Raw genomic sequence first — 11,646 nt, forward strand, 5'->3', positions numbered from 1 at the left:
AGGAAAAGCCCAGGACTGGGTTTAGGTCAGCGCAGGCCCCGCTCTGGCACATCCCAGAGCTGCTGCCCTTCGCACCCCTCTGCAGCTGGGGGCAGGGGGGGCCACGGAGCCCTCTCACCCCAGCCAGGGCTCTGCTGGCTGCCGGCCCAGCTCGCAGGGACCACCAGCGTGGCCGAGGCACTGGGGCTGGTGCTGGGCTGTTTTCCCTCCTTGGCCGGGCAGAAGCCAGCTGGGTGCCGCAGTGAAGCCCATCGAAGGGCATCGGGCCTCTGCTTTGCAACGGTGGCCAAGGCTCTGGGGGGCTGTGGGGTGGGCGAGCTCCTGCCATGGGTAGTGTCAGGGTTTGTTACCGGTAACGCCCACTGATGAACCCCTCAGGGGAGGAATTGTTTGCCAGAGTCACCGGCCCCCCCACACCCCTCACCCCCCAGGGCACCCCAAACCTCCTCCTGGCCCAGACTGCTCAAGGAACAACGTTTTTGGGGAGATGATGGGGGGAGGCAGCCCCTCCCCAGGCCAGCCCACAGTGCTGCCCAGCCCCGCTCCCTGGCACCCGGGATGCTTTTGCCACGAGCTGCGCCCGGCTGCGCGGCTCACCGTGCTCTGGCGGGGACATGAGAGCGCGGGCAGCTGCCTGCCATCCCCCTGCCACTGTCTGGGGAGAAATGTCCCCTGTCATGTCCCATGGCAGTCCCCGGTGCCACCACCTCCACCAGGAAGGCAGCGCCACCAGCTCTGCAGCTTCCCAGCCATGTGCCAGCTGTCCCCCCCGGCCCTGACACGTCACCCCCGCCTGGCTCTGGTACTTGTGGTCACAGTCCCCTTCTGGGAAAGGGGACAGTGAGGTCCCCAGGCAGCCCCCCCCCCGCCAGCTCCCAGCTTCGGCAGAGGCTCTGGGAAGGCAGGCGTGGACAGGGCCAGTGTTTTGGCACGGCAGGTCCAGGCAACGGAGCGATAGCAATCTCTGCCAGCGCGCTGCCCGGCTGCCGGCGAGCCGCTGCGCCCAGCACGGCTGGCGGGTGCCCAGGGCTGGCCCTGGCCGTGCCACGCTGCCTGTGCCAGGCCGGGCGCCCTCCCAACACCCTCTGCAGGCACTGAACCTCTCCAGCACAGCCGGGGGTTGGTTACAGCCTGGAGGAGCTCGTGGCAGCACCATGATGGGCTGCAGCTGGGGGAATGCGTGGGGACCCCCTGGTCCCGCCAGCGGGCAGCTGCCATGGGCCGCACGGCCGTGCCCAGCGCGCACGAGCTTGTCCCACTCTGGGAGAAGCTGCTGCTCCCGTGTGGGCTGGGGGGACTCGGCACCGCCGCGGTGTCCTGGCCCCGAAGCCAGCCACGATGGCCACCCCATGTGTCAGACAAGGGTCCCCGGCTGTGGCGGCAGCACCGTGAGCACCCAGGGAGCCCGGCCAGCAGCAGGGGGGCTCCTCCCGGCGTCTGCGGCACTGACCAGACTCCCCGGGGGGCTCAGAGCCTGTGAGCTCAGCACCGTGTGCTGCCGGCCGGGCGCGTGGCTGAGCCCCCCCAGCCGGGGACACCCGGGTCCCACCACAGGGTGAGTTCAAGGGGGTGAGGGCACAGGGGGGGGGCTCCGGCGGGCAGGACCCGGCGTTGTTCTTGTCCTGGGGCGAGCACCCACCACACAACCACACCGTGTGCCCACAGCAGCGCCGGGGCCATGCTGTGAGACCCCCCCGGTTTGCCCCTCCCCGCCCCCCTGCATCCCTCCAGAGCCGCCATTCCCGCTCCCGCACCCCAGCTCGGGCAGCCGCGCCGGTTCCTCCGGTTCTGGGGCAACGTGGGCCCGATCCTGGGCCCGGGGGAGGGGAGGGGGGTGACGTTGCCATGGGTTGGGGGTGAGTCTCCTTTCGGGGGGGGGGGGGGGGGCGGTTGTCCCCAGGCAGGGTGGGCGTCTTGCCAGGCCCCAGTCGGGTTTCGGGAGGATGATGATGCTGCCGGGCCCGGCTCTGCCGCCCCTCGGGCGGAGCCGCCGCAAGGCCGGGGTGACGGGCGCCGGTGCGTCAGCGGGGCGGGAGGGGCCGGGCGGGGCCGGCGGGACGCGGCGGCGGCGGCTCGGGCAGGTCAGCGCCGGGGGGGGACGCGCTGCGGGCGGGGGGTGACCGGGGAACCCCGGGGAGGGGAGGCGGGGGGAGAGGGGACGGGGACCCCCCCCTGAGCCCCGGACGGCCCCTGCGCGGCCTCGCTGGGGCCCCGGCCCGGCCCGGCCCCCCCCGCCCCCTGCGCAGGAAGCGCCGCGGACACGCGTGGGACCCGCCTGGGTCGGGATGCGCCGGGGGGGCCCCACCCGCGGCGCCCGGGACAGGTGGGGGCGGCTCGGCCCGGCTCGGCCGGACTCGGCTCAGCTCGGCCCGGCTCGGCTCGGCTGGGCTCGGCTCGGCTGGGCCCTGCTCAGCTCGGCTGCGCTCGGCTCAGCTCGGCCCGGCTCAGCTCGGCCCGGCTCGGCTGGGCTGGGCTCGGCTCGGCTGGGCCCCGCTCAGCTCGGCTGCGCTCGGCTCAGCTCGGCTCGGCTGGGCCCGGCTCGGCTCACTGGGCCCGGCTGGTCTGGGCCCAGCTCAGCTGGGCTGGGCTCAGCCCAGTGCACTGCAGCACAGCCCAGCTCCCTCCCAGGGCTGCTTTTGGGGGTGCCTGCCTCCCCTCCCTCCCAGCCTGGGCACGGTCTCCCCCGGGCAAACCCCCCCTGCGCCCATGGGGCAGCTGCCCACGCCCTGCCTGCACTTCGCAGGCAGCTGCCTGCCCAACCAGCCCAGGCCCACGAGAGCGGCGTTGCCACTCCGGTTGAGCCCGGGCCCCAGCACCTTCCACCACGGGGCCCCTCACGCCAGGCTGCCACCACCCTCCGTCCCAGGAGACCCTGGCGGGGGGGATGAACATGGCGGGTGGGACGGACACAGTGGGTGGGAGCACCCAAGGGGGTTGGCGGGTGCTGGCCATCCCAGCACAGCCCGGTCCGACCAGTTCCCGGAGGCGCTGGGGCCGGTGCTGGGAGGTGCAGCCCCCTCTGTCTGCGCTCCCCAGGGATGCGGGCGCCCTGAGCCCGGCAGCGGGTGCCCATGACGGACCTGGCTTCGTCGCCGGGCGAGAACCCCTTCGCCTTCCCGGGCGGTGAGGAGGGCCTGGGGGATGAGAAGGCGCTGGTGATCCACAGCCAGGCGGAGGAGGAGGCCGAGAAGGAGTTCAAGTGCATCCTCTGCGGGGAACGCTTCGGCCAGCAGCCCAGCCTCGCCCGGCACCAGAAGCACCACGCCGGGGAACGCGCCTTCATCTGCGCCGAGTGCGGCAAAGCCTTCAGCCTCAAGCACAACCTCATCATCCACCAGCGCATCCACACCGGGGAGCGGCCCTACCAGTGCGGCATCTGCCAGAAGAGCTTCAGCCTCAAGCAGAACCTGCTCACCCACCAGCGCATCCACAGCGGCGAGAAGCCCTTCTCCTGCCAGCGCTGCGGGAAGCGCTTCCGCGAGCAGCGCTTCCTCCTCAACCACCAGCGCACCCACGCCGAGGACCGGCCCGGCACCGCCGCCGAGGGCCAGCCCGGCGGCAGCCGCTCGCCGGAGCCGCGGGAAGCAGCCGGCGGCGCCTTCGCCTGCGCCCGGTGCGGGAAGGGCTTCAGCTGCAGGAGCAGCCTGGCCGCGCACCAGCGCAGCCACGGCGGGGAGCGGCCCTTCGCCTGCCCCGACTGCGGCAAAACCTTCAGCCAAAAGGGCTCCCTGAAGATCCACCGGCGCACCCACACCGGCGACACCCCCTTCGCCTGCGCCCAGTGCGGCAAGAGCTTTGCCCAGAAGGTCAACCTCACCGCGCACCAGCGCACCCACGGGGCCGAGGCCGCCCTCACGTGAGCCCCCGCTGCCTCGGCACCCCCCACCCGCGCCGCCTCCCTCCAGCCGCAGGTCCCGGCGGTGCCGGGGTCTCCCTCTGCAGCCCCCCACAGTCAGTTCCCCACCCCGGGCGCAGCAGGAGCACCCGGCGCCCCGCTCGCACTCCATCCTGCAACAGGGAGTTCTGTCCTGGGGGAGTTGGGGGTCACTAGACACTTCCCCAGGGTTTGGGGGCATGGGACAGCCCTGTCAGCACGGCGCAGGGAGCCGCCGGCACGCCTGCTCGGGGTGTGCAGCCCAGCCTGGCCACGCACACAGCCGTGCCCGGCATGATGGGGTGCCAGCAGCCCCGGCTTGGCCTGGGAAACCCCCCGGCCGTGCTCCTCGCCTGCTTCCCGCCCCTCATCCTTCTGCTGGGGTTTTTCTCCTGACGGTCACGAGGCCAGTCCCGCCAGCGCCGGGAGCCTCGGGCCCTCCCGTCCCCCACGCCAGGAGGAGCCTCGCGCAGCCTGCGTGGTTCCCTGGGAGCCCTTCCTCCCCTTGGCCCAGCACCACAGCGGCGCAGCCTCCTGCCACAGCTTAAACTCCCTGGGCCGGGGCGAGAGACCATGGAGGAGGAGGAGGAAGAGGAGGGAGGTTTCCCCAGGGCATCCCCGCGCATCCCCCTGCCCTGCCCTGGTTGGCGTGGCTGCGGCCCGGCGCGGTGAACCCACTGGCCACCCAGCGTGGCCAGTGTGCCGGGTGCCAGCGCGAGGTAACCTCTGCTGTGCTTGCTCGCCCAGGGAATGACGGCTGCGACCGCCCGAGCGGAGCCGGATCTCGGCAGCCACTGGCCACGTGCCACGTTTGGCGGGGAAGGAGCCGCCCCACCACGCTACCGTGGGCCCCGCGGGGGAGAGGGGCGTGAAGAGGAGGAGGAGGAGGCAGCGGCTCGCCCCGGCTGCGCAGAGAGTCCCCGACGGTGCAGAAATCACACGAAATAAAAATAAAATAAAACACAAAGCTCAAGGGTGGATCCTGCTTCCCCACCAGCAGCAGCTCCGGCAGGGAGGAGGGACTGCGGTGAGGTCGGGGCTGCACCCCGCTGTGGCGAGGCCGAGACCCCCGGCCCAGGCAGCGCAGAGCTCCCGGCTCGGTGCCGGCGGTGAGGAGCCCAAGGACGACCTGGAGGTGGTGGGAAGTGCCTGGCCAGGAAGGTGCGGGGCTGGGGCAGCGGGGAGGACCGTGAGCACCCAGCGGGTAGGAAGCCTCCACACCAGAGATGTGCCGGCACCGAACCGCGGCGGAGAGCCAGAGCCAGGCTGGGAGAGCTGAGCTGCAGCCAGGATGGGAAAAATGCCCTTCTCTGCCGCGCCGGGCACGTGTGGCTGCAGGCAGGGACCGGCACAGGGCATGGCCCTGGCTCCCGGTGACAGCAACATCCCAGTCGCTGCCAGATCCTGAGGGAGCTGAGCCAGGGCTCCCTCCTGCAGACCAACCCCTGCACCCTCATGTTGTCCCTTGTGTGACGCCCTGGGCCAGCCGTAGGTGTCCCCACGGGGAGAGCATGTGTCACTTCGCAACACCCTGGCCCTCACCCCACGCTGGCAGCGGCGTCGGCAGCACTGCCCGTCCCCGGCCAGGATGGTCCATGTGCGTAACAATGAGCCGGAGCAGCAGAAATGCATTTTCCAAACCCAGGGATGTTTTGTCCCCAAACGCGTCACTCTGCACAGGGCTGTCTCAGCATCAGCCGGCGGCCAGGCTCGGCCCTGGCTGCGGGTTGCTGGCCGGCACTGCGCCACCCACGAGCTTCCCCGTGGCTCTGGTACCCTCGGACGAGAAGCAAAGCCCCATGCGGGTGCCTGCACAGGGACCCCCCGCGCTGCCCCATCCCCCTGCCGCTTCCTTTGCCGCTGCTGTGTGGAAATGCAGGTACTTTGATGTGTATCATTAAACAAATTAAAGCCTGGAAAATCCCACGTCTCCATCTCATTGGGTGCGCGGAGCAGGGCTGCGGCAGCCATCCCGGCCCTCCTGCCGGTGCTCTGACCCAGGCGGGGTCTCCTGGAGAGCAAATCCAAACACGGGAACACGTATGTAGCAAAAAACCCCAAGTTACGTTCCGTGTTTGTGGTTCACAATGTGCCGTCAAGCTGGGAACCACGTTTGAGTGAAGGCTCCGGGCATTGCACGGCGGCAGGGGCTGCTCTGCTTGGGCTGGGGGCCTGGGGAACAGGCACAGCCGCTGCTCGGGTGCATCGAGACCGCCCCGTGCCAAGGACGGAGCTGCTTGGACAGCGGCGAGACCAGCTCCGCACCGCGGGCTGTCTGCGAGGGATGGGCTGCGTGACCTTGCTCTACATGGCACCGGCTCCACGTGGCTCCTTCCTCTCCGGCACAGCCTGGGGGGTTTCTCTCTCATGAGTGGGCGTTTGATCCTTGTGCCAGTCACAGCGCGGTTTGCTCCTGTCTCCCACTTGTGTTTCTGTGCTCTCCAGGCTGCCGAAGGCCCCGTGTTGCTGGCGGGATGGTGGTGGAGCGAGACCCCGGCTCAGCCTCCCCAGCGAGCCCCTCGCAGGCGCCCATCCCGGCTCGGTGGCTGTCACTGCTGCAGGTCTCGGCCGCATCCTGCACTGGGGATCGGCGGAGCATGTGCTGCACCTCCACTGTCCCAAGGGAGGGACATAACAGGGATGAGGAGTGGCCAGGAGCAGGGAAACCCCCAACACGAGCCATACACGAGCTTGGGCACCACGCGACGGGCTCGGGCCGGGCGTGCTGACTGGTGCGGTGAGCCTGGGCTGTGCCGTGAGCTCAGACACTGCTGAGCACCTGGGAAATCCTTCTTGTACCTGGTGGTGCAGGAGCACCACTCGTCACTGGCATTTCAAGAATAATGTGCCAGAGTGGGTTCCTGGCACGGCTTCATCAGGGGGTGTAGGGATAGGATGAGGGGTAACAGTTTTAAACTGACACAGGGCAGATTTAGATTAGATGTGAGGAAGAAATTCTTCCCTGTGAGGGTGGTGAGGCCCTGGCACAGGTTGCCCAGAGCAGCTGTGGCTGCCCCCTCCCTGGAAGGGTTCAAGGCCAGGTTGGACGGGGCTTTGGGCAACCTGGTCTAGTGGAAGGTGGCCCTGCCCCGGGAAGGGGGGTGGGACTGGGTGACCTTTAACGTCCTTCCCAACCCAAACCGTTCTGTGATTCTATGCACTGAGCACGACGCTGTCTGACCTGGAATATTCCAGTGGCCCGTTTGGGTCTGGTGCTCTGGCTCTGCCCCCTCCCAGCTCCTTGTGCCCCTGCACACGGGCAGAGCACGGGGAGTTGATTTCTCAGCAACAACTGAAAAATCAGTGTGTTCTCAACATCCTTCTCATACCAGATCCCTCACTGAATCCCAAACACAGCACGATTTGTGCTACTAAGAGGACAAATTAGCTCTATCCCAGCCGAGACCAGGACAACACATGTCGGGGGCAGCCCCATGTCCCGGGGTCCCTCAAGTCCCTGGGATCTCTGGTTCTCTGGGACATGTGGCCCTCGATCTCTGGAGTTGCTGGCTCCTTGGGATCCCTTAGTCCCTGGATCCCTTAGGCTCTGAGGTCCCTGGGTGCCCATGTCCCTGTGTCCTCAGTCCCAATGTCCCCATGTCCTGGGTCCCAATGTCCCTGACACCCATATGTCCTGGGTCCCAATGTCCTCGGCTCCCTGTGTCCTCAGTCCCAGCGTTCCCATGTCCCATGTCCTGATGTCCCCGTGCCCTGGCCCTGCTGTTCCCCCTGCCAACACCGAGTTTTGCTGCTCCGCTCTGGGAGCTCCACGGCCAGTGCTGCCCCTGCCAGGCCCAGCCGTTGGGTACCGAAGCCTTTGGGTACCAGAGTCAAGCAGGCAGTGGGGGAGAGCCGGCCAGGGCAGGTACTGGGGACCAGGGTGGGCACCAGCATGTCCTGGCAGGTTCCAGCGAGCCGTGGAGGTGGGGGAAGGACACAGAGACATGGGTCACACCTGCGTGGATGGGAAGCAGGAAACGTCCCCTGGCAGCAGAAGTCACAAACATCTGAGACCCCAGGGAGGTTTCAGGGGAAAACCCCATCGTCACAGGACAAGACACCTACCCCACTGGCGGGAGGGACATCACCACCCCGGCTCAGCCGCGCTGGCATCCCACGCATGGGCAAGGCCTCGCTTTCTCCTTCCCATCCCCTTCGTTTCCAGTAACGGGCTGAAACTCAGTCTCTTCCCATTTCAGTGTGGGTTTTGCTTTTGCTGCACCTGACCAGGGCACCCACATCCTGCCAGGCCGCTGGAAGCTCCTGGGAGGGTGGGGGACCCAGGACATGTGGGACCCCATGAACAGAGTGTGGCATCCAGGGCCCCCAGTGGTGCCCGAGGCCGAGGACGTTTTCTCCTCAGTGGGAAACGGGTCTCTTGGGGAGACGTCAGCCCATGAGCCGGCTGCCACACATGGCTGCAGAGCCACCCCGGCCCCGCAGCACCACTGCGCACCCCCAGGGATGTGCAGGACCCCCCTTCCCGTGGGGAACTCAGCCAGAGCCGCTCTCGGGGGGCAGCCCTGGGGGAGCACTGTCACGGGCCGCTGTTTCCACCCGTCCCGCTTTCTACTGACCCAAACTGCTCCCGAAGCACCTGGGAGCAGTGTGTCCCCCAGCCCCTCCCCGCTCTGCAGGCACCGCACCAAGCGTCACTCCCTTGGGGCACCATCCCGGAGCAGCCCATCCCTTGGGGTACGGCTCGGGGGGCAGCAGGGCTGCAGTGGCCTGGGCTGCGCCCGGGAGCTGCTGCGGGGAGGACTCCGGCCTTGGCATTGGCTCCAGCACAAAGGTACCGGGCTGGAGGGGCAGGGGAGGGAGATGTGTGAGGCTTTATGCTGGCTGGAAGGATTTTCTGGGGGAGGAAGGGAGTCCAGGCGTGTCCAGGCAGCCAAAAGAGTTGTGCAGGCAGGGAGCTGGTTTCTCCCTGCTGAACTCCTGCCTGCACAAAGCCAGTGCAGTGCTTCGCAGGCAGAAAGACCCAGTGGGGAGAGCAGGCTGTGCAAGAGAGCGCTTCAAGGTGGCCTGGAGGGTGTGACCAGCATCCCCAGACCCCCAGGCAGCCCCGGGGAGGGTCTCCTGGGGGGACATCCCACGTGGACACCCCAGGGGCCTGGAACAGGCAGCACCGTGGCACTAACAGGAGTCGTGTATGTCTGCTTCTGTCTGTGCAGCCTGGCCGTGGCCGCCCAGTGTTTTCCCAGTCTGATGCCACCCGGGGACAGCAGGGGCTCGGGGATGAGGCTCCTCCTGGTCGGGAGGAGCAGGGCAGGGAAAATGACCACCAGCAATATCCTCCTCAGAGAACGCATGTTCAAGTTCAAGTTTGCGACCAAGCCGGTGACCGTCAGCTGTGCACAAGCACGCTGTGATGGCGAGGACATCACGGTCATTGACACGGCTGATATTTCTGATCCAAGAGAGATGTACAAAGAAATTAGTCATTGCATCAGGCTGTCCTCCCCGGGCCCCCACGTGCTGCTGCTGGTAACCACGCTGGGCCAATTCATCAAGGAGGACAAGGAGGCCACGCAGAAACTGCAGGACATTTCTGGAGCTGATTTTGAAGCACACGATCATCTCACCCATGCAGAAGACCTGGCGAGGAGGCCGCTGCACAATTTCCTGCGGTATTGCAGCTACGGAGTGCTCCAGCACCTGATCCTGCAGTGTGGGAGCAGGTACTGCAGCTTCACGGCGCCGAACGGGACCGGCAGGTCACCAAGCTGATGGGGATGGTCTACAGCATGGTGTGGGAGAACAGGGGCAAGTGGTTCAGCAACGATGTGTTCCTGGAGCCCAGATTAACAGAAAAGAAAGTGGAGCATCACGTGGGGAGGTACAAAGCAGAGAGGAGCGATCCAGAGCTATGCCATGCAGGATAATGGTGGGTTGTGGGATAATTCTCTTCATTCTTGCTCTGTTTTTCCTGATTTTCCTTATTTTTCCTGATTTCCATATTTTGTGGTAGTGATGAATCACATTCACAGGAACATCGAGGCTGGCAGGGATCTCTGGAGATTGTCAAGTCCAAGCCCTGCTCAAGCAGGGTCCCCCGGAGCTGGTTGCCCAGGACCACGTCCAGTTGGCCTATGGACACCTCCAGGGATGGAGACTCCACCACCGCTCTGGGCAGCCTGCGCCAGCACTTCACAGCAAAAAAGTTGCCTGACGTTTCAAATGGAATTTCATGTTTCCATTTATGCCCATCCCCTCTCATCCTGGCACCGGGCACCACTCGGTCTCCACCAGGTGAGGAGAGGATCCCCCTCAGCCTCCTGCTCTCCAGGCTCAGCTCTCCCAGCCCCTCCCCATCTGTCAGATACTTCGATGTTCCAGTTGTCTTTGCAGGACCCGCTCCAGCATGTCCATGTCCCTCTGGCACACAGAGCACTCTGCTCCACAGACACGTGCCGCTCTCCAGCCCAGGGAGTCTTCATGTAACTGGCACATATTTCTGAGGGAGATTATAAACTAAAATACTTCAAACTCGCCATGCCTGGCCTGGCACCATCCCACTGCGGTTCCACGCGCAGCCCCAGGCGCCCCGATTTACTTCTGTGTGTGCAGCCACTGCTGCCACTGCTCTCGGCGAAGCCACCGAATGCTTGCTTGTCATGTGTGATGGGGACACAAGGGCGTGTTGGGAAGGAAAAGGAGAGATGGTGAAAGCCCTTCGCTGCCAGGCCAGGCGTGCGCGGGCAGCTGCGGGAGCTGCACTGTTCCTTGAGCCAAAGCGGTGCCTGCCCCAGGGTGTCAGGACCTGTCACCCTCCGCTGCCGCCGGTGCCCATCAGGGAGGCGCAGCTGGGGTCAGCCAGGCAGGGGACAATTTGTTTTCTTTCCCAGGTCAGTGAGATGAGGGAAAACCCACGCAGGCAGCCTGGGCACTCTGCCAGGGCCTTTCCATCAACGCCCGTGGCACTGGGGTCTCTCCTTGCTGTCTCGGGGCTTTCAGCTCTGCCCTGCAGTGCTGGTCCCAGGGGTATGGGCATGGGGCATGACAGCAAACTCCTCCCAGCTCCAGGCCAGCTCCTCTGGGTTTTCTGTGCAATGCAGCAGTCTCATTACAGCAACCTCGCCAGAGCCACAGGTGCCTTGAGGGTCACCAAAAGGCTCCACAGAGCCAGGACCAGCAAAGCACCAGGGTCAAAGAGGGGGGTGCTTCCACAGGGATCTGCTGCAGAGCGGTCACGCGATGGGTCTGCACGGGGCCGTGCCTGGGGCCAGCACCCACAGCGGCTCCAGGAACAGCACTGGGGGTGTCTGATGCCCACGCTGGAGGTGCCTCCTGAGCCAGGAAACGTCCAGCCCCGTGGCTCAGCGGGAAACCAACCCAGGGTGTGAGCCCTCTACCAAAGGTCCTGTGAACAGGCTTTTTCCATGGACACGGCGAGCTCCAGGCATTGCAGATAACAAAGCTCGGGCCAGGCTAAGGGAAGCACAGATAACCTCAGCTTTTGCAGAAAGGGCAGCTCCCCTTCCTCACCCCCCGCCCATCCTCCCTAAACAGCCCTCACGCCCAGGCCCTCGGAGAGGGAGGATGCCCTTCCCCTGCCTGTGGCCCAGAACACCCCCCCCCGCAGGGCAGCCCCTGCTGAGTTAGCAGGGCTGAAAGTCCTTCAGCATCAGGGTGAAAAACAGTCGTCTGAGGAACCAGCTACAGCTCTTGTCACAACTGGGAAATTCCATCGTAAACTAACAGACAGAACAAACCGTAATTGAAACAAAAAGCTGGGACAAGTATTGCGTTTCTAAATCCTGCAAGATATG

General features: G+C 66.0%; 2 protein-coding genes across 5 annotated transcripts; both read left to right on the forward strand.

Moving 5' to 3' along the window:
- Positions 1-1,533: 1,533 nt before the first annotated feature.
- On the forward strand, positions 1,534-4,841 carry LOC141931704 (uncharacterized). Of its 4 annotated transcripts, none has more exons than XM_074844211.1 (3): positions 1,534-1,555; positions 3,037-3,856; positions 4,622-4,841. In XM_074844211.1, exons 2-3 carry the CDS (start codon positions 3,072-3,074, stop codon positions 4,626-4,628), a joined length of 792 nt encoding a protein of 263 aa, XP_074700312.1. In that variant the 5' UTR covers positions 1,534-1,555; positions 3,037-3,071; the 3' UTR covers positions 4,629-4,841. The 4 variants fall into 4 exon arrangements, with proteins under 4 accessions (XP_074700312.1, XP_074700322.1, XP_074700294.1 ...); XM_074844221.1 differs by lacking the exon at positions 1,534-1,555 and adding an exon at positions 1,998-2,016; XM_074844193.1 differs by lacking the exon at positions 1,534-1,555 and adding an exon at positions 2,032-2,081.
- Positions 4,842-8,491: 3,650 nt separating this feature from the next.
- LOC141934551 (GTPase IMAP family member 6-like) lies at positions 8,492-10,933 on the forward strand. Its single transcript, XM_074850093.1, is given in 2 exon segments — positions 8,492-9,566; positions 9,569-10,933. Coding segments are annotated over 2 exon segments (1,062 nt in total). The 5' UTR covers positions 8,492-8,695; the 3' UTR covers positions 9,760-10,933.
- Positions 10,934-11,646: the final 713 nt, after the last annotated feature.

This window comes from Strix aluco, chromosome 1 (assembly GCF_031877795.1).
Source record: "Strix aluco isolate bStrAlu1 chromosome 1, bStrAlu1.hap1, whole genome shotgun sequence".
Lineage (NCBI taxonomy): Eukaryota > Metazoa > Chordata > Aves > Strigiformes > Strigidae > Strix > Strix aluco.

What these genes read in the sequence shown, in the direction of transcription:
- LOC141931704 (XM_074844211.1), top strand. Translation starts at nt 3,072, where the DNA reads ATGACGGACCTGGCTTCGTCGCCGGGCGAGAACCCCTTCGCCTTCCCG.